At 51.0% G+C, this 21,135-nt stretch overlaps 2 protein-coding genes across 2 annotated transcripts; both read right to left on the reverse strand.

Annotated features, from left to right (window-relative positions):
- Nucleotides 1–10,341: 10,341 nt before the first annotated feature.
- HOXA5 (homeobox A5) lies at nt 10,342–13,435 on the reverse strand. The gene is made up of 2 exons (XM_079931813.1): nt 12,317–13,435; nt 10,342–11,326 (listed from the first exon to the last, which is right to left on the reverse strand). The coding sequence occupies exons 1-2, from the start codon at nt 13,209–13,211 to the stop codon at nt 11,076–11,078; spliced, it is 1,146 nt and encodes a 381-aa protein (XP_079787939.1). The 5' UTR covers nt 13,212–13,435; the 3' UTR covers nt 10,342–11,075.
- A 626-nt stretch (nt 13,436–14,061) lies between these two features.
- Nucleotides 14,062–17,532, reverse strand: HOXA6 (homeobox A6). The gene is made up of 2 exons (XM_079932104.1): nt 16,537–17,532; nt 14,062–15,168 (listed from the first exon to the last, which is right to left on the reverse strand). The coding sequence occupies exons 1-2, from the start codon at nt 16,976–16,978 to the stop codon at nt 14,909–14,911; spliced, it is 702 nt and encodes a 233-aa protein (XP_079788230.1). The 5' UTR covers nt 16,979–17,532; the 3' UTR covers nt 14,062–14,908.
- Between the last annotated feature and the right edge of the window lie 3,603 nt (nt 17,533–21,135).

Raw genomic sequence — 21,135 nt, forward strand, 5'->3', positions numbered from 1 at the left:
CTCCCCCTCCTGCCTCGCTTCCCATCCCCCCTTCCCCCCGCTCCCTTCCCCTCCCCCGCTGTCAAGATCCCACCCCTCCCCCTCCCCCCTCCCTCCGCCGCCGACGCCACCAAAATTCGCGCCGCTCCTCCCTCGCGGCTCGCCCGCGCGCGCGCGCGCGCGCGCGTCCCCGGTCTCGGCCCCGCGCGCGCCCCGCCCAGTACCGCCACGTGACCCGCCCCCGCCAATGTGCGCGCCGCGCGCGCGGACCCGGATCAGGAAGCGCGCGGGCGGGTGATGGATGCTGCTGTCCGGCTCCAGGAGGAGGGAGGGAACTGGAGCTTTGGGCGTCCAAACCCCCAACTTTGAGTTCCGCTGGGAATTCAGGGCCCGCAGTCTTCTGGTCCTCTCGGATGCCCAGACCGAGCCCTATGCGTGCCCTACTCTGGCCTAGGCCTCGGGGCAGACAGACGGCCGCGGCCCAGCGTTGACCTCGGGGCCCAGCTTGGCCTGGCGTCCTCAAGGGTTCGAGGCCGCCTGGGGGAGGGAATGGCGTCGGGACCAAGAGGGTATTCCGGTTTTTATCCTGGCCGGGGAATAAAACGAATGAGGCTAACAGACCGGTTTTCTCACCAGCTGATTCCCTTCCGCACATCATGCCCGCCGCGTCCGCGCCCAACGTCCCCAGTTTGAGAAGCCAGGCAGGAGCGAAAAGGGTGGGTGGGTGAGCAGCTGAGAGAAATCGGCCCCTGGATGTAAAGCAAGGCAATTCCAATACAACCGGATGAGCACTTTTCCTTTTTTCTTTCTTTTAGAAGCAGAAGATATTTGGTTTTTTACCTAAAAAAAAAAAGCAAACAACCTTCCTAATAGCATCTCATTTGATGGAGGTGTCGATTCAGAATGAAACATGCCCCAGTGTAGTAGGTGCGATTGTGAGAAAGTGGCCCAAGGGTGGGGATGCATAAGAGCGATGATGCCGCCACAAAATCGAGCGTTGAGACCAACAACTTCCTACTTCAGAAAAATCTCCAAACAAAAACAAACTAAGGATAGCATAGGCACTGTGCCGAGGGGTCTTTTCCCGCTAAGAATTTTGTTTTGTCTTTTAGCTGTTGCTTTTCCAGGCTGTATCTGAGGCTAAAGTTATATTTAAGGACGGTCTATAATTTCTGGATTGCTGAAAATTAGCATATTAATGATGTCAGTAGCTCTGGAAAGTGGGGAGAGAGGACTGTTGTCTGCCATTTGGTAATTGAAATTTGATGGGTAAACTAATTATGCCATTATTAACAAATAAATTACTTATTAATTCCACCTAATGTTGATCTTCAAAGTAAATACTGATGTCTTACTCGTTGTGTGTACTTTCCCTTTCCTTTTCTGAGTGACAGACATACCTAGATCCTCTACTTTTCAGCCTAGATTAAAGCAGTGCGTTTAACTAGCATAGTCACCATTCTAAAAACACTTTCATATTGGCATGTAAAGCAAGGATTTTTCAGCTGGTGTACCCTAGCTGATTTTTCAAAGAGCAATATAAACTGCCTTCTCACAACTGAGTCTGAAACGCAGGCAAGGAAAGTCATAGCCTAAGCCTGGAGACACTTCAAAACGAATGTGAATTCTATCTTCATTTATATCGGTTACTCATATGAGTTACTAAATGCTGGAATATATCCATTTGATGGATAGTCATTTAATGCTTAGCCACATAAAGCCCATTATAAGGTACTAATCTTTAAACTAATTTAGGGAAAGAGGTTAAAAAAGGGATCATGTTAGCTTTCTAACTGCAATCACCCTGAAGTGGTACAAAGAGGTTTTCCACATTGGATGTGTGTCTGTGAAGAGTGCTGTCCATTGACATGGCACACCCTGAAAATTTTTAAAAATGAAATCTAAGCCACAGACAGAAATCAACGCTGAGTGTAAATCTTTAGACATTCTCTCTAGACTCTCTAGCCTGTGATATAGCTGCCTAAACCAATATCCCTCTACAGCAAGAAAAAATAGTATATACATATGTGTACTACATAACATGAATAATATGTACATACATAAAGTAATTAGCAAAACTGGGCTCTCTAAGCTTCTGGGAAGAAAAAACATGACAAGGAAATTTTGCCTCCCTCCTCGTGTCATCAGACTAAGGTCTTAACCATGTCTGTTCAATATTATTTACAGACACTAAAACACAAAATTCATGTTGTTTAGCCTCAGAACCGTCTACCGAGTTTCTATTTTAAAGTATTAACGAGGCTCGGGCACTGTTTTGTATATGGTTAACCTAAACGAGTTAACTGCGCCTGTGTTTCATGTGGTTCTATTACTTTAGGAAGATGGGCTTACACAGAATCCCCCCAAGGCCTGTAACTTGTCTTTGTGGTTCGTATCATAAACACAAATGAAGCCAGGACCACCAAGTGTTATCTCACACACCGACATTTTGACATTTTACTGCAAGATTTATGGCTGTAATAAACAATCTCAGTACCTTTTCTGATCCTTCCACAATCTCTCTTCGCAAGCCATAGCATCATTCCATTGAATCAAATAATCTTTGGAAAAGCAAAACAAAGAAAACTCTTGCCTTCATATGCGATCCAAGACACCAAAGTAAAGCCAGGAAGAAACTAACTCAATAAATAAATAAACTGAGGTTTACCAGCAGCGCCTTGTCCGAAAAAAGATGGGATGCCCTGAAATCGAGCAGAGAGGGAGTGTGCTAATCTTCCCACGCCAACTGGCTCCAGTCCCAAGCAGGGTGAAAGCGTTATCCTTTTCTTGGGAAACTGGTAAGCACATTTGCTCATTTCCACGTGCAGGGATAACATATATTCCCAACAAAAGCTTTCTTAAAGTCCCATTAAGTGAAATAACTTTTCATCATGTCCTCGAGTCCCAGATGGAGAAGGAGAGTGAAGGGAGTCCAAGGGAGAGGGAGGGCGAGAGGGGGGCAGTGTTTTGCAGCCTAGTTTGAATCTGATTTGAATCATTTTGAATATATTTGGAACAGCCTTCCCTCTTGAATGCAGCCCTGTCCCAAGTTTCAAAGTGACCGAACAGTGACACCGTGCGCATTTTGTTTCTTATTAATCTTACACATTGACAGTCTTTGTTAAATCACAAGGCGCGCCCTTCACCAGCCGACATTTTCATATTTGTTAGACGCGCTGACCTGAAGTTCACCTCGGCCTTGGACTTTGCGCCTCTAAAAGGTCTATACCATGTCTTTTAGAGAGTGGGTGCTTTGCCCAGGTCACTCCTTCTCAGGGAAAACCAAGGCGGGGGCAGCAAAGGAAATGTAAACGTTATGGAATGTATTGACTGTATTTGTCCTTTGTTCTCTAGAGCGAGAGTCCCCCAGACTGACTGTTCGCTGTCTGAAGCAGTCTCTGGAGGGCACGGGAGAAGGACTGAATTTCAAAATGCCTGATGGTGGCATTTGAGGGCTTCCCCCACCTACAGTCGGCATAGGATTTTAGAGAAGCAATACTTTATCAGCCATTTGACCAATTAACTGTTTGGGGGTAATTTCCTTATAGAAGTTTATACTAATGAACACAACCCAGGCATAAGGCATATGAAATTCATATCCGGATTAGACATGAATTTTAACCAGGATCGTGTGAGAGGCCTAAAGATTAAAATCCTCCAAATAAAGAAAGTAAGCACTCTAAAAGCAATAACTTCTGCAGGTACATTTTCTTTGAGTTGAAAAACTAGCTAAGAGGTGTCTGTGATTATTGAAGCTGACATGTTCCTAAGGTGTGGTGCGTTTTTAACCAATAACACAATAACAGGGTTTTCTCAAAGAGACGCATAATTGTCTTGGTGACTAACGGGGGGGGGGGGGGTTTCCGTTTTCTTCATTTCACTGGCCCAGATGTGGTGAAGTGTTCGCTGCTGTAACAGCAGTCATCACAGTTGTTCCTTTTCCTCTGTTCTCATCTGGCACACCCCCATTTGGCTTCAAGCTCTTGGCCAGAGTGAAAACTTTACACATTGGACAGTGAAAGCAACCTGACTACTTCCACAAAGGCAGTGTTTGGGAAATATTTGCTCTTACCCCTGAACATACCTGGCACCAGCAAATCTAATCAAGCAGACTATAGTGGGATGATCTTAAATGTCCCTGCAAGGGTCTACATTTTGAGTAGTTGAATTAGTTTATCTCTAAAATTAAAAGAAAAACCTAGAAAAAAATGTCATCTTTCTCTTCTCTGTTTCCCTACACGAATTACTTGAAGATCAATACACAGAAAAGGAAAATACGTCCCCCAGAAAATAGATGCTAACGGTACCAACACTTAACGTTAATATAGGTGCATGAAAAATAAAATATTGTTTAGCTCTCCAGTTGCAGTGCACACACAAGGCATGGTTCCAGTAGGCTTCCCTCACACACTATTCCCTTTCTTTTCTACTCTCCCGCCCTCCCTCCTTAGCTTGCTTCCCCTCTCCTTGGCTTTCATTCCAAATGTATTTTTAAAGAGTATTTTCTGGAGAATAGAAGTCTGTCACTGTGGTCTTGAGAAGAGGTCTGGCATTTGTGGATTCTACCTTCCTGCTTAAATGGCGTATTCTTTACAGTTTATTCACCCATAGATTGTAGCATTTCTCTTACATTCAGTGTAGGGTTCACAATAAACATAATGAAAAACTTTCAATAACAGGAATATTTTCCTGGTACCAATAAGCATTTTCTCACTGGTGGAGGGGGTAGAGGAATCCTGCCCCTTTCCGGAGGGTTTCCACTTCCTTTCTCCCCTTCCCAGCTCTTTGCATTTAGTGGGTGGCAGTTTCAGAAAAAGCATTCTGTCCTTGAAAATTGCAAAGGATACACTTTGCAAGAAGTGCCTGTGTTTGCCCTTGTTCTCACACACTTTAGGGATCATTAAAGGTACTAAAAAGGAAAAAAACTGGCCAATCAAAATCACAGTTTTCAAATAAAGGAAGTTTCCTGCCCGATCTCTTTCCTTTGAAGGTATGATGGAACATTGGCAACTTGCTACATTATTTCTAAAGGTCCACTGATGAGTTTTGAGCTTTTTTATTTTGTGACAAACGCACAAACAGACTCCTGGTTCTCCAGCATCTAGGGTGTTGGTGCTTCAATAATCTATGCCTATTTACCTGCTGCTATTCCCTTAGAATGGGAGCGATAATTCAAGATGAAATACAGCATGTATTAGTCTTGAAAAGAGGAATTTTCTATCCTTTCCTTCGTAATTGAGGTCATTCAACCACTAGGGTTCACCTGGAGTCCATACCGTGATACACGCGTCACTCTGAGCCATTTTATCTTTTGTGCTGATAGTCAAGATCGCAACTCTAACATTGACATCAAACTCTGTCTGGGCAGATGACGAAGAGCGCTGCACAACATAAACTTTTGACCCTCAACTTTTTGACCTGCAGTTACAACCACAAAGATACACAAAGCTGTGCCTCTTCTTTCAAGGGGAAGCCCCCCACCCCAGGAGCTCAGGGATGCCCTGCTTCTGCCACTGCCTTTTGGAGTAAGAGGGTGAATTGGATATTTTTGTGTGTTTGTGACTGTATTTCCTGTCAAGTCAGCCTCCTACCTCCTTTTGTCATCACTTAAATGGGAATGAGATTATTATAAAATCACTCATCATTACGTTTACAAGGAAAATTTGGAGTAGGAGGCTTTTGCGAGGGGAACCTCGTAAAAAGCGAAAGAAAAGAAAAGACGGGGAGAAAGCAGGCAATGGAAGTGGGAGACTTTTCCTTTATTTAAAAATAAAGACGCAGCCCTAATTGTTGGGAAAGCTGGCCCAGGCAGGAGAGTTGACTGTGAACTTGTACTAAAGCGTGCTCTGCTGGCGATTCCTAGGGTGTGCAGATTTATCTTCTCTGCATTTACTTAACCCGGCAGTGAACTGCACGGGCGTCATTTGTTAGGCGATGACAGACTTCACCTCCAGCAAGGGCTGCTTCACAAAATCGCAATAATTACCCAATAACCTTCATAACAAATATTATTATTGAAAAGACCGGTTTGTGGGGAAGGGAACTGGTGGGAGAAAGGCAGCTTTCTTTGCAAAAAAACACCAAATAAAACCGTCCTAGTCAGATCTTTCGGTTCTGGGGTTTAGAGTGGCTAGGACTGTGGCTCCCCTCTCCTATGTGGGTGGGAGCCTAGGCAGACCCCCTCAGTCCTGTCTGGAAGCCCCGATTATAGTTTTGTCATTGTCTAGAAAGAAATTCTGCCTTAGAAGCCAAAGGGATGGCGCCCACAACGTTCTGCACTCTCCACGATGGGCAAACCTCAGACAGACTCCAGAGCGAAGGTGGGGGATAGCCTTTGCAGGGCATCTTTCAAGCTAAAAGGATTGTTTTCCTCTTTAATAGCCTATCTTTCAGGATGTAATTTGCTCTCCCCTCACTAGTTGTTTGGATATAATACTCTTCACATCTCAACAAATGAACATGACTCCGTTTCTGGTAGAAAATTCTGTCTTGCTCTCCCAGAGCTGCCAACAATGAAGCGGGGGGAAAGAACAGGGGGGAAAAAAGGAATCTTGGCATAAGGTTGTGAAATTAGAGCATGGAAACCCTAACAAACCCCTAAGTAAGTGTGACCAGAAGCTTCCTATTATATTTATAGTTCAGGAAATATTGTCTCTTCAGCTTGTAGAAACAAACGGGGCCTGGCACATTTCGGATGCCTTCTCCTTTTACAAAGCTAGGAGCACAGACAAACACTTCTGCCACCAGCTGAGGCTAGATGTCTTCATAAAACCCTTAGTGACAGAGATTTTTTTTCCTAAGTAAGTTCCTCTGCAAAAGCAACCCAAAAGAACGCACGAGAAAAAAAATAACTTATCTACAAAATGTGCACATAACCAGCCATCCTCCTTACTGTGCTTCCTATGAAAATAGGAAGAGAGAAAAAAATTCCTCCAATAACGCTCACATAGGTCTGACTGGATGCTGTATTTTTTTAAAGTCAGTTAACCGCATGTGAGTTGGCCTGCCGTCTTAAACTCTAAAGTTTTATGATGATTACAACAGACAGAAATAAGCAAGCTGACAATATTTATAGCCTGTAATTTTTTTAATGCTTGGGAAAGATTCCCCCATATTGTGTGATGCTAATCCAAGAAACTTTCTGCCCATTCCCATACCCAGAGGGGGACGTGACCACAGAGGTGGTGTGGACACTTCTTCCAGGCATGTTACTCAAATGAACCTGCCAGCAGCTCTATCACTCTTTTTTTCTGCCACTAATTTTAGTCACCAAGAAGTCACTCAATCAAGATCACCAAATGAATAACTAAAATAAAACCTTAACCCAGTATTTTCCAGTAAAGAATCCGAAACTCAGAGCAGCAGAAGAAAGACTCCAGAATTCTCACAGACATCTAAAATAATAAAAGAGAACCCAAATAAAGTTTATATTCTGGTTGCCACTAAGATGCAGACACATCTTCCTGAGTGCTGAACTGCTCTCAGGAAATGCTCACTTTAACAGGTTACACAAAACGACCTCAGGGATTCGCCTTGCCACTATTCAAGAGGAGTGGGACTTGTGGGAGGGTTTCGATTTTTCAAAAAACTTCCCAGGTTTTGCTTTCTGAACCTCTGACTTCGGGGACATCTGTTGGACTTATGTTGAGTGTAAGTGGCCTCTGCACAATAAAGTTTGTGGAAATTCCAACTCTACACTTTAAATGTTTTCACTTTAAGGACTTACTAAATATCTTTACCAGTTAGCACTTGCAGAAAACCACCTAGCTAGCTCCTAAGGAGAAAAGCATTTGGAGACAGAAGATCCCATTTTTTGTTTCATTTCTGAGTTGGAGGATTTGGCTTAGTTCTTCATACAGGATGGGGGAAATCTGCTAGATCCCTTGTGGGTACCCATTCAGAGAAAGACCCCAGGGCAGGCCACAGGGTCCCCAGTCATGGCTTTGCCACTGAAGAATGTAGAGGGTTGGGGCCAGAAAGGGTGGCTGAGACCAAGCTGGAATTGTACCTAGGAAAAATCTATCTCACCCATTGGTGCAATATTGGGGACTGTTTTGGAAATCATAGATTATGTAAATTTCCTGGGATCAAACAGAAAGAGCAACTAACAAAAGAAAGGCGGAAATCTCCTACTGACAAACGACCTATTTCTTCCCTAAACTACCCTTTATGATGTGTGTGGAAAAACAACCTAATGGTCCTAGGGACTTTTAAGTTGGACATTGAAGACACCTCGATTTCCCCCCAAACTTTAGGGCACAGTTTGGAAGAAAGAATTTGCCTGTATATTGAGGGGGAATAAATTAATCTTTAGTGCTATCTAGGGAGATGCCTAAGTTGCCTTTTGAGGGTCCTGTGCATAGATTTTAAATTCTACAAAAGGAGAGGAAAAGGAAAGAAGAAGAAAGGCAAGGCAGAAGAAAAGAAAGCGCTGTAACGCCTTTCATTTAGCTTGGGGATTCAAAGACTAAAGTTAAATCCGGCCATAAAGTTTATTGCTTCAGACTCACAGGCTGGTGAGAACAGTCCCACCGAAATAAAAAGAACGTGCAGGCAAACAAGGTTCAGGGCCTGGTCCCTGGTGCGGGGGAGGGGGTGCTGAGCCCTCCCCCGCAAGGTGGGGACCCGCGGTCCCCAGCGTCCCGCGGGCGCCAGCGGCCTGGGTTCGGCCTGGCGACCCAGGGGCCCAGCCTAGAGGTGCCGCCCGCACCCGGCCGGCCTCTGCACCCTCGGGCTCTCCCGATCCAGCCTGCGACCCGGCCCCAAAGGCCGTCACCTCCGTTCAGTGCTGCCAAATGACCCCGGCCCGCGGAGACGTATTGCCACAGCCCCGTCAGAAATCCCGCCGGCGTCCGCCTCGGCCCTGCCCGGGTCTTTCTTTCAAACTCCCCAGCGCGCCCCAGCGCAGCGCGGCCTCGGCGCCCGCAGCCGGCGCCACCCCCCCCACCCGGCTCCCAGCCCCCACCCAGGGCTCCGCAGACCCAGCAGAGCCCGGCCCTCCAGCCCCGGGATGGGGGCGGCCCTGCCCGGTCTCCGCATGCAGGCCTACTCGCACACAAAAATCATCTTTTTGCACGCCGGCGAGAGCAGCGGAAGTCATTAACATCCGCGCTGGTGCAGCAATTAAAGTTAGGCCCAGGGATGCGGCGCGGCCACAGGCGCTCTGCACCGTGGTGCCTCCGAAAGCTGGCTCTTGGCGCTCCTAATTTGGGCAGAGGGAAAGTTTGCTCTCCCCTTTGGAATTCCGAGGCAACCTCAGAGTTATTGAACCAGAGAGAGAGAGAAAGATCCAGAAAAAGTTTTCAGAGTACAAATAAACTTGAAAGCGCTCAGGGGGCGAGCTTACCTTAACTCGGAGGGAGCCATTTTTTCAGAGTTTTGAGAAACTTGCGGTCTGGACACTTCTGGACCTAAAATTGACAATTTGAATGACCAGGTGGCACACGTAGCCTGCAAAAGAGTCAAATGGAGTCCAGCGTCAGTGAGATTATATGTTATGTGGTATATAATGTTGGATGTCAACTCCCCAAAACCATAAAACTTACTTTAATGGCCCCACGTGACGTTTTATAGCCAGTGAGCCGATCTGTCTGTGCTATGGATGATTTTACGATCTAATTCATAGACAAAACCCTATTCATTTGGCACCCAAATGTCATATAGCCGGAACTGGGGCTTATAAAGTTTACTGTTTTATAACTTTTTAAAGGAAAGACGGCATCAGTGTAAGCAGTCGGTAAATGTGCAAATCTCTAGTTGCGCTTTAGCTGCTCTGAGGAGTTTCCCAATCGAGCTAGGATGGGGTAAGTACCTTCGATTTGTAGCAAATTAATTATAGCAAAAGAAGCCAACTGGGTTCAGGAGGGCGAGGAGTGGGAAAGGGTGCCTGGCTGGGTTAAGGGCAGAGGGTCTGGGGGCCACAACTTGACATAGCAGCCTCTTCAGCAAGTGGAGGCCTAGGATGGCCTTAGGAGAGAAGCGGCATCTGTGTGGGCCCCCGAGGGCCGCTAACAAAGCCCTGGGCTTTTTCTCCTTTCTCTCTCTTCCTCTCTCTTTCGTACCCATCAAGTTAACCTGGTTTCCTCAGAGACGGGCAGGTTGGACTCAGGCTTTGCAACCACCTAAAGCTTTTCCACCTTCTGCCCCGAACTCTCTGATGGGTCAGTTAGGGAGGCCACGGGTCAGGGTGTTGGTCTGAGGTCCCCTTGCACAGGCAGACTGCTCAGGTGGCCTCAGACTCACTGCCTCCCAGCACTGGACAGACAGACAGAAGAGCAAACAGAGCCACTTGCTATTTGGCACAAACCAGACCAAGAGAACTTACAATAGAAAGTTTATTTTTTGTTTCCAGTCAGTATTTTTTCCTTAAAAACAAATACAAAAAAAAAAAAAAAAGCTGATCACAGTTTGCTTAAACAGCCAGACTTGGACAATATTTGTAACTTTGTTCACAAAAACATACATCACTGAAGCTGCGCTTATAAGAGCCACTTCCAGAGTTCGTGCAAAGGGTCCTACAAAGGCACGCAGGGACACACCGCTCAGAGTCACAGTTTTCATCACAGAGTCACTAGTCACTACACGTCGAACAAGTTAAGTTGTGTCTCATCAAGTCACCTCTACAACAGCATTAATTACACAAGGAATATAGGTAGTTTGAATAAAAATATCTTTAACAGCTTGGAGCTATTGAGACAGGAACACTTCCACTCACATGCACAGTTAAACAACTGGAGTGCAACACACAACATTGGCACTAAACGAGGTCGAAGGGGGACTTTTTTGTGTTTTTTTTCTCTTTTCTTTTTTTGTCATAGTTACTTCAAGTAACACAGCTTGCTTCATATAAATAAGTTAAAACATCTATTTTTTTTTCAAGACAAAGCCATTCAGGACAAAGAAATGAAGAGAAAGCAGATCTACTTATACAGGCGCTATAATGGCAATAAACAGGCTCATGATTAAAAGATGAATTAGGGCAACGAGAACAGGGCTTCTTCACAGAAGGAACACAAGGGAGTTTCAGAAAGTCACCTTAGGACTGACACTACGCGGGACCCGGCTAATACTGCTCAGTACTTTAAACGCTCAAATACTCAGGGGCGGAAGGCCCCTCCCGCCGCCGCCATGCTCATGCTTTTCAGCTTATTATCTTTTTTCCACTTCATTCTCCGGTTTTGGAACCAGATTTTAATTTGTCTCTCGGAGAGGCAAAGAGCATGTGCTATTTCAATCCTTCTTCGGCGGGTCAGGTAGCGGTTGAAGTGGAACTCCTTCTCCAGCTCCAGGGTCTGGTAGCGCGTGTAGGCCGTTCGGGCCCTTTTGCCTTCCGGGCCGCCTATGTTGTCTGCAACAGAAAAGTCAGCGGTTTAGCCACCCACTCCTCAGCCTCTGGCTACCAAAGTCCGCCAGCTGGACCAGCCAGGGTCCTGAACGGGGGAGAAAAGCTCAACAAGTCTCCCTCCTCACTCGCCCGCCCGCCCCTCCCGAATTTCCTTCCCTCTTCCTTTCTAGAGAGAAAACAATAAGATTTGGACTCTGGGAACAATCGGCCCATCCGAAGCTGGAGCCGCGTCCCGGACGATCCCCCGGCTTTCCCTCGCCCCTCTCTTGCCCTCTGGCCCTGCCCCTGGCGCCCTGAGGCGGGGCACAGCCCTCACAGGCTGCCCACCACCCAGAAACCCACCAAAGCAAGGCCCTTTTCTGTGCGCCCAAGTAGCCTCCAGATCACCCTCCCTTAAAGTTCCAGCCCCGCGAGCCGCCTCCTGTTCCAGCCTGCACGCTTGGGGCGCCTGCTTTCTTTTTCTTCCCTTTCCTTTCCTGCTCTCCCTCCTGCCCCCAAACTTCAGAATCCCGCCGGCTCTCGCCTCGATTATTCCCCCCACCAAGCCCCTTTTCGGGGACTCTAATTAGTAACGCTGTTTCCCCAGCGTAGCCCTCCTCATAAATTATCAGTCCTGACAAGCCCGATTCACGGCCCCTACTGCCATCCTCTACCTCTCTGCGCCCTGCTCGGCTGGCCTGACCCATGAGCGCGTTCCGAGGCGCTGGGGTTGGATATGTTTTTTTTTTCCTTTCCCCCCTTTTCAACGTCTAAACTTGGCTAGCCAGCGGCCCGTTTCCCCGCATTTGTGAGCGCTGGGCGCTGCAGAAAAGAGAAGGAGGAAGAAGGAAGGCAGGGGAAGGAGAACGGCGGGGAGAGGCTCCACAGGGCTGGGAGAGGCGAAACCAGGACAGTGACGGGGAGAGAGAGGGCGGTAAAGGAGAGTGTGGGGGGGGGGAGGACCGAGAGCCGCGCCCCCGCGGCCGCGTGGATTTAGGAAAAGACTGGCTTTACCATGACTTATGTGCAGCTTGCGCATCCAGGGGTAGATCTGGGGTTGGGCGGGCGGCGCCGGGCTCGGCTCGCTCTGAGCGCTCGCCTGCTCGCTGCTGGCGGGGGCGTCCTCCTCGGCTCCGGACGCCGTGCCAACCCCCTCTCTGCTGCTGATGTGGGTGCTGCCGGCGTTGGCCGAGGCGCCGCTGGAGTTGCCCAGGGAGTTTTTCCCGCCGTGGTGGCTGTCGCTGCCGGGCGAAGGGGCCACGGCGGAGCAGGGCAGCGGGTCGGGCGGAGGCGAGTGCGTGGACGTGGCAGGCTGGCTGTACCTGGGCTCGGCGGGCGCCGCGCTGGCGCTGGCCGCGTAGCTGCGGGCGCGCTCCGCGGAGCCAAAGTGGCCGGAGCCCGAGCGGCCGACGCTGAGATCCATGCCATTGTAGCCGTAGCCGTACCTGCCGGAGTGCATGCTCGCCGAGTCCCTGAATTGCTCGCTCACGGAACTATGATCTCCATAATTATGCAACTGGTAGTCCGGGCCATTTGGATAGCGACCGCAAAATGAGTTTACAAAATAAGAGCTCATTTGTTTTTTGATATGTGTGCTTGATTTGTGGCTCGCGGTCGTTTGTGCGTCTATAGCACCCTTGCACAATTTATGATGAATTATGGAAATGACTGGGACATGTACTTGGTTCCCTCCTACGTAGGCACCCAAATATGGGGTACGACTTCGAATCACGTGCTTTTGTTGTCCAGTCGTAAATCCTGCCTGATGACCTCTAGAGGTAAACTCGGGCACTAATGGGGGAGTTGGGTGGAGGCGAGAGGAGTGGCGCGCGCGCCCCAGGCGCGTGCCCGCCACTCGCCGCCGTCGTTCAGTCGGACTCGAGCGCCACCCGCTGGAGGCAGGGCGCATCCCTCCGCTTCCGACCCGGGGCTGCAAGGGCCGGGGTCGAATTGAGGTTACAGCCCATTATGGCAAAATTATTGCATTTCCCTCGCAGTTCCATTAGGATGTACCAATTGTGAGGCCGTCAGCTGCCGATCGCGTGCCCGGCGAGGATGCAGAGGACTGAGGGGAGATGGTGACTTGGATTTTATTTACAACAACTTTATTTCCCTGCTGTGCAGCCCCTCTTATTTTTGTGTCGAGGTTGGGGTCGGTTCTGACCGTCGTGCCGGCAGCTCTGAAATTTGAAAATACAGATATCACCTTCGGGGAAGGGGGGGAGGCCATTTAGCCAATTGGAGAAATAAATCCTACCCGCAGCAGCAGCTACAATTACGGCTCTGTTTTTGCGAGCGCATGAGGGACAGTGTCCCTGCCGCTCTTAAATGACAGGCGTCTATTAAAGATAGCTTTTGTGTAGCGTTTCTCCGAGGCGAGGTCAAATTCCATACACTTTTATAGCCGGAGTCGATTTTTCTTTCGTGTAAATATGGTTTTCGTGTCATTAGTTTGCTATTTGATTTGCTATAAGTATCCAGCCTGGAGAGTCTTCACCACCGGGTCACTTTCCTCGAGCCAACCGGGCCCCAAGTCGGAGGGTTCTCGGTGAACCCAGCGAGTGGGCCCAGGCTCCCCGCAGCCACAGAAGCTGCTTGGGCCTGGGGATTCGTGGGCCGAGTTATTAGGGTCTTGCTTAGACCTCCAGAAGTAAAATGAGGACGCTAATGAAAGCATTTTGTGGCAGTGCCTAGTACCTCCGTAGTTATCTTCCTGGGTTCTGAAAGACGAAAGTAAATCACAAATATAGCTTAAAGTTGGGTGTGGGGGGAGGTGTCCCCGCTGGAGAGGTCAGGCGTCTCAGGCGCCCCTGGCACATTTGGAAACCAGGACTCTTGCCGCTCCCATAGCCCTGGGCTGCATCCTTAGGTCCTGAGAGCTGTTGTGGTGGTAGCGCCGGCCCTGTTGGAGGCGGGGAGCCGGAATCCGGAGCTCGGGGAGCCCAGTCATTCCCAGGGCTGCAAGATTCCACCCGCGCCCAGGTTGGCTCGGCTGGGCTGAGGCTGCTTCTCTTCCAAGGACGGTTGCGCGCTGGGCCGAGAGACAAGGCTCTCTCGGGCCCCCTTTGTTCCTCGCGCTTCTTCCTTTCTGGGGGCGGCCTGGGAGGCCTCGGCAGAGCTGGGGCCCCAGACTTTAGGCTCCCTCTTCCCAGTGGCCGGAGTTGATTTGGTGATGCCCTCCGGGACTTGGTGGCGAGGAACCGAGGCGGAAACGCCCAGACACCAAAGGAGGCTCGGCACCGGGTTCTTTCCTCTCCAGCAACCCCGGGACCCGAGCTCAGGGGCGTGCAGAGGCGCTAACACAAGAGCCGGGAACCGATTGGGGCGCGCCCTGAGACCCGGAGCGGGCTTGGGCAGGCTTGGAGAGCGGGATTGCGTGTGCAGTGCGCCTCGCTCTACCGCTGGGATTGGCTGTGTGTGAGGTGTTTTTTTTTTTTTTTTCTTGTAAGAAATAAATGCTCAGACGTTTGCAAACCGCCGGGCTCCCCTGAAGCTGCGAAAGCCCCCCGGATGGGAGCAGGCGGGAAGAAAAGTTGGGGAGTAGGCGAAGGCAAGGGGGCAAAGCCGAGGGAGGTTGCGGCGCGGGCCTGGTCCCTGCCCAGGCGTCTACTCGCCCGCTTTTGCCTCAGCGTCCTCCCCGCTGGGTTGTGTGGAATTGATGAGTTTATTTTCCTTTTTCCACTTCATGCGGCGGTTCTGGAACCAGATCTTGATCTGGCGCTCGGTGAGGCAGAGCGCGTTGGCGATCTCGATGCGGCGGCGCCGCGTCAGGTAGCGGTTGAAGTGGAACTCCTTCTCCAGCTCCAGCGTCTGGTAGCGCGTGTAGGTCTGGCGGCCTCGGCGCCCGTGACTCCCGTACACAGCACCTGCGGTCAGAAATGGCCGGGCGCCGGTAAGCCAGGATCCGGGCAGCCAGACCAGTCAGCCCCGCGCCCCACGCCCCGGTCTCGGGGCTGAAAACCACCCGTCTCTCCCACAATGTCTGGGGCCGAAAGCGGGCTGGATGGGAGAAGATTATTTCATATTAAGCGAGATGTGTTCCACCTAAAACGACTTGGGGTGGGAAATTATTGTTTTTGAAAAATCTGCTCTGTAAAAAAAAATTACAAGCAAAAGAATAGAACAGCATTCTTAGATCGGGGTACCTAAGCCTGTTTTGTGGGAGTAGAGTGTGTGTGTCTGGGAATGGTGGGTATGGAACCCTGTGGGTAGGGTAGACGCTCCGAATTCACACACGGACCTCTGTGAAGATGTTACTGTGGCCAGCCATGTCAGGACACAATATGCTTTTTTAAAAAAATTTAAATGGTGAGCCCTCTCAAATCTTTGCAAATGCCTTCCAATTGTCTGGCCCTTCTGAGAAACGCAGAGCTCTTGAAAACACAAGTGGATTTTAAAGCAAAAGACTGTAAGTTGAAAAATCCGCACTAGCCTCTGTCCTTCTCCAAGGATTCCCTGTAGATTTTTTGGAAACCAGGAGCAAAGAGATGGAGCTATGGGCCACCTGGGGTTTCTGGAATGAAGGACTGTGATGGGCTATCTGTTCTAGTGCTAAAGGAACCCATGGGTGGGGGGCTCCCCCAAAGCTGGGTGTATGAGACACAGGCAGGGCCTCAGAAGGAGGCAGAAGTTGGCTGTGAGTGAACAGTTGAGTGGAAGGGGGAGGGGAGGGAGGAGAGAGAGGAAAAATCCTGAGGCTGGGGATGTGGCCCTCCAAGGCTTTGGGGAGACACTGCAAGGGGCCAAATGAGGGCCTTTATCTAGATGCGTTTCTGAAGGGCAGAAAGGTGAGGGGGTTGGGAGGGAAAGGGGAGTTCTCAGAATGGGTGCAGAAGGCCATCACGGCTTGGGGATCTGAGCAGGGTGTTACCAGCGTGCAGTGAGGGCAGGCGCTCTCTCCCATCCAGCCTTGCTCTCTCTTCAGGTTGCCCCTGTCACTGGGTCTCACATAGCATGGCAGTGAGCCCCCCACACGCTCCCTAAGTTGTCACCTTACATGGACACTAGTGCCCCGCCTTCATGCTGCCACAGCCTGATTGCCCCATTGGGAATGGGTTGCATTTTTTATTTTTTGAAATCTCTTTTTAAAAACCCAAAGAAACTTTGTTCATTCTTTCCTCCTTTCTTTCTATTTCCTCTTTCTATTCTCTCTGTCTCCTCCTTCCTTCCTTCTTTCCCTGCCTCCTTCCCCCTCTCCCTCCACTCTCTTGAGGGGCTGCAGGGAAACACCTTACCCGCGCAGGAGTTCATCCGCTGCATCCAGGGGTAAACAGGACTCGTGTACTTCCGGTCGGTGCCTTCGTCATGGAGGGCTTTGCCCGGCACGCTGTTGCTGTCGGGTTTGTACTGCTGCTCGGGAGAAAAGTGCAGGTAGTCCCCGGGGCCCCTTTGCTTGCCACTGCCCGAGGGCGAGGCACCACTGAGGTCCTTATCAGAATAGAAACATGAGGCCCCGTACTCGTAGGACGCCCGGTTGCAGGCCAGGACCGAGTTGGACTGTTGGTAGAAACAAGGTGAGGTGTACGTCTTGTCCGGGAGGCTCGACGCCCCGTACGAGGCCGGGAAGGGCCTCAGCGCGTCATAGCCGGCCGGGTAGAGGGGCAGCTGGCCCAAGAAGGAGTCCTGGCCGCTGGGCAGGCTCCCGGGGAAAGTGGGATTCACAAAATAGGAACTCATTTGCGCGCCCCTCTGCAGGACTGTGATTTGTTGTGTATTAGTACATCTGGCTATAACTATTAGTAGTCATCGAACTGGTTTGTTTCTGGATGGCCGAACGCCAAAAGCGACAGCAGCAAATCGCACCAGCTGACGCGGCGGCGGCCAATGGGAGCGAGCGCCGGAGCCCGCTCCCCGGGGACCGCGGCGACCGAGGCAGCAAAGTTACAAACAGCCCCCAGCCCGCCCGCCCGCCGCCCGCCCGCCGCCCGCCCGGCAGATTAATGGGCGCGCACAGCCAGCCGGCCCGGCTCTCTTCCCGAAAGCCGGTGGCGGGCGAGGCGTGGGCAGGGGCGTGCGGCTCGGGCCGGGGTAGGGGCACCCGCGTCCGGGTTGATGCAAAGACCTGGCCAGGCCCGCTCTTTCCTCCCCCCACCACCCCCCTTTTGCGTTGTTGGATTTTGCTGGGTTTTCTCTCCAAACAGGAAACCTGACAGCCCCGCGCAGGGAGGGGCGGTGACGAGGATGTCTTTGCTCCGGGCCGGCCTGCCCTCCCGGCAGGGCCCTGAGTTTGCCCCTCCCCCTGCACTCCCCTACCCGTGGGTGCGGGTTCCGGAGCTGGAGAAGGGCTCTGAGAAACCAGGCCTTCACCCCTGCTCCTCACTCCTGCGCCTTAGGGATCGATGCATCACCTCCTCCTCTCCTTCCCCACTCCCACCAAGGGCCTGGGCCTCGCCGCCAAGGAGAAAGGCTCACCTCGAGCTGACCAGGACCAGGACGAGGCTAGTCTCTAACCCCGCAGGCCCCCTACTCCCACATACAACACGTCTCCTTTGAGTCTCCAGGGGCCTCCTTCCAATGGCCAGCGATTGCCTGGCCTCAAAGCACCCCTCACAAGCTGTGAGCCCCGCTCCTGCTGCCTCTGAGCCCAGGAACCGAGAGGTCAGAAACCACTGGTTTCAACAAGAAAGGGACCTACAGAAGAGTGGTTGTGAGACTGAGCTCCGAAGCCAGCCCTGGGACCTGCTCCCCTTGCCCGAGCCCAACTCGCCAGACTCTCCCTCTGCCTGCCACCCTGATAGCTCAGAGATGAGACAGATCCAGATGTGGAGTCTCTGTCCTCATTTCAGAGGTGCTGGTGACCCAGGGTCCCTGGCCCAGCCGGGCACAGAGGGCAGCTCCGCGGGCCCAAGGCCGCGGGAATGATGGATGTGCTTGGCTTCTGGGTCACCTGTCCATGGGCTCTGTCCTGGGATGTCCCCTTTCCTGCCCTTTCTGGGACATTTTGGGGGACCTGCCACCCACAGTTGCTCCAGGACCAGAAACAGTTTGTCTCACCAGCTCCAGAAATTCTCTGAATTGCTTTTACTGCAGCCCCAGGCCTGGCCTTCCCCAAACAGGACAGGAAAATCCTGTCCTGGGCTGCGCTCTCTTGCCTGAGGTGTTCCTTTGAGATAGTTGACTTTTATAGCACGTGGATCAATCTCATTTTGTAAATGTGATATCTTTCCAATGGCATTTTTACAACTGTATTTGTTAGGCTTGTAAAACCCCTTGAATTATCTTTAAAATGCTCAGTTCTCTGGAGCCTGAAGAACGATTTATTTATGCGATTTGGTTGAATTTCCAGAGGGTGTTTATAAGATCTGTAAAACTGGCGAATGCAGGCTGATGGGGTTCAGGACTTGGGGGGTGTGTGGCAAGGCCCCCCTAGGAATCTGGCAACGACTTCCTTAATCTCTTCCTTGCTTTTCGATTTCTCCCCTCACTTCCCCCAAGGAGAAAACATTGGGAAAGGACTGGGCTATGACTGGCCTCTCCAGAGACTGTGGTGCATCCTCGAAATCGGCTGCTGCCCACCCAGTGGGGGCTGCAGCCAGAAGCCTTCTGACTGTGCCCCAATCAGTCGAAGCTGGGAAGGTTTCTTCTTTGCATATATAAATAAGGGCCTGACAGGAGAGGACGTAATTTTAAATTGTCCTCGAATTTCTTTAGGGAAAGGATCTGATAGGTGAAAATGAAAACTCAAGAGTTAAAAATTAAAAAGGGATTTACAAAAAAGTTGTGTTAGAAGAGAATCATGTTTGAGTTGTTGTTTCTTTAACAAGACCATCAGATGATGGTGATTTCAAGCAAGTTATTATCATGTAAGATGAAAATGATCATTTGGAGATGTTGATAAATGTTTACATTCATAATTTCTGCTTCATTCCTCCAGGTCCCACACGGTGTTGGGGCTGGTGGCAGTTTACTACTGTTATTAGTATTTGTTATGGTTTGACCCGGATTCTCGATTTAATCATCGTCCCAGTCAACGAAAGAATTTGATTTCTCAGCTAAGAGTCAAAAAACAGTATATTTCTAGCTTCTATAGAAACTAAGATGGAAAAAATATATTAAACTGAAATCTCTACGTGTTAGCCAAGGCTGGTACATATCACGTTGACAGCCGTCCAGTTTATTTCTCCAAGCAGCATTAGGTGCATATATATATATGTATGAATATATATATATGTGTGTGTGTATATATATGTATGAATATATATATATACATATATATATATATATATGTGAAGAGAGAGAGCGCGCCATTCACGCAAGAATAGAAGCCCCAGACTCTGGAGGGAGCCTCTCCTGGGATGGTGAGAATGGCCACCAGGACTCTTTTCTAGGTCAAAGCCACATAGAAAGTGCACTCACCTTTCAGCTGCTCTTCGAGGGGGCCGGGATGGCAAGCAGAGCCTTACAATTCACCCTTTCCCGGGGCTGCCCACTGAGCTCCTCGACCTCCGCCGGTCTGGCGAGAGGCCTGCTGGGGGGTTCCTTGAAGGCCACTGCGTCCGCCGGGACCGCTAGCCCAGGCCAGAGCCCATAGCACACAGGTGCGGCCTCTGCCTGTCACAGGCCTTCGCTTGGAGCCAAAGCCCGCCTTCCTTGCCATAGCCAATCCTCCTCAGGGCCAGCCAGGCCTGCAGGCCTCAGGACTACGAGTGCTATCTCCGATTTCAAAATCCCACAGCGGACGCGTTTCCCGAACCAGTGTGCGCCCCCGGGGCGCCTTGGGACGCGCAGTTTGGAGAGAAGCAGCCGTGACGTGCCAGGCGGCCTGTGCAACCAGTCTCCATGGTGCTGGGGTGGCGGCAGGACTCGAGTCTAGTCGGGCGTCCAGCTCCGGTCAGGGGTGGCCAAGGCGGGGGAGGTTCCCGGCCAGTCAGGCCCTGGGAGGCCGCCCCTGAGGTCCTCCCTCGCCCCCCTCTCCTCGGGCTGCTTGGGAACCTCTGAGGGGCCCGCGCAGCAGTCGCGCCAGGCTGCACGACTCGGGGCTGCGGCTGGCGTCGGTTCCGGCGACGGCCACAGCGTGGCAGCAGCGAGCGCCCGGCGCGGTCGCAATAAATAATCTGCTCGCGGCAGCCGCAGTCAAGCAGCTCACGGCCCCGCGATGCAAATGCGCCTTTATCCGCCCCAGCGCACCCCCCAGCGCGGGTGGACGTTCCCGACGTCCACAGGCCCTTCTAAATTGTAGAGTGCATACCAAGGCATCATCTTAAGGTGGGGAAACAACAACAACCAAAACCAAAAAGCAAACAAAAAGAACTCCCAGAACCTCAGGTTCATTTCTGGTCGCTGTCCCAGGAAGCTCCCGGGACAAATCTGATCGAGGTACACCCAGGTCAAATTGGGTCTGTGCCACCGCTCTTCGTCAAGCCCACGCCCGCGGCACCCTCCGCGCCTCCTCCCAGGCGGCTGCACAGTCCTCCCCCGGCTCTCGGAGATGGGCAGCGCGCGGTCGCCAGCCAGCCCGCTGCGCCGAGGTGGCTGTGGCTGGGAGGAGGTCCCCTATCGCCCAGACTCGGTTTGCGTCCTTCCTTCAACCTTGGCTGCGGGCCCCTGCCACTCGCAATAACACCACCACATCCTCTGCACCGAAACTTCCCGCCAAGCAACACCCAGCCAATTAACCTCATCCTCTCCTCCAACACAGAATTCCACCCACGAACCTATTCCCTCTCCCCGCGCTTCAGACACCTCTCTCATCGGAAAACCGCGTGAAGGGAAGCAGGCACTCAGCAGAGGACCCTGGCTGAATTAGTAAGTTTTTGTTTGTTTTTTTCCCTCAGTCTACTTTTCTCTCCAGAAACCAGTTCCCACGGAATAGAAGGTGCTGTGTTGATGCTGAT

Source organism: Stenella coeruleoalba (genome assembly GCF_951394435.1).
Source record: "Stenella coeruleoalba genome assembly, chromosome: 9".
Taxonomy (NCBI): domain Eukaryota; kingdom Metazoa; phylum Chordata; class Mammalia; order Artiodactyla; family Delphinidae; genus Stenella; species Stenella coeruleoalba.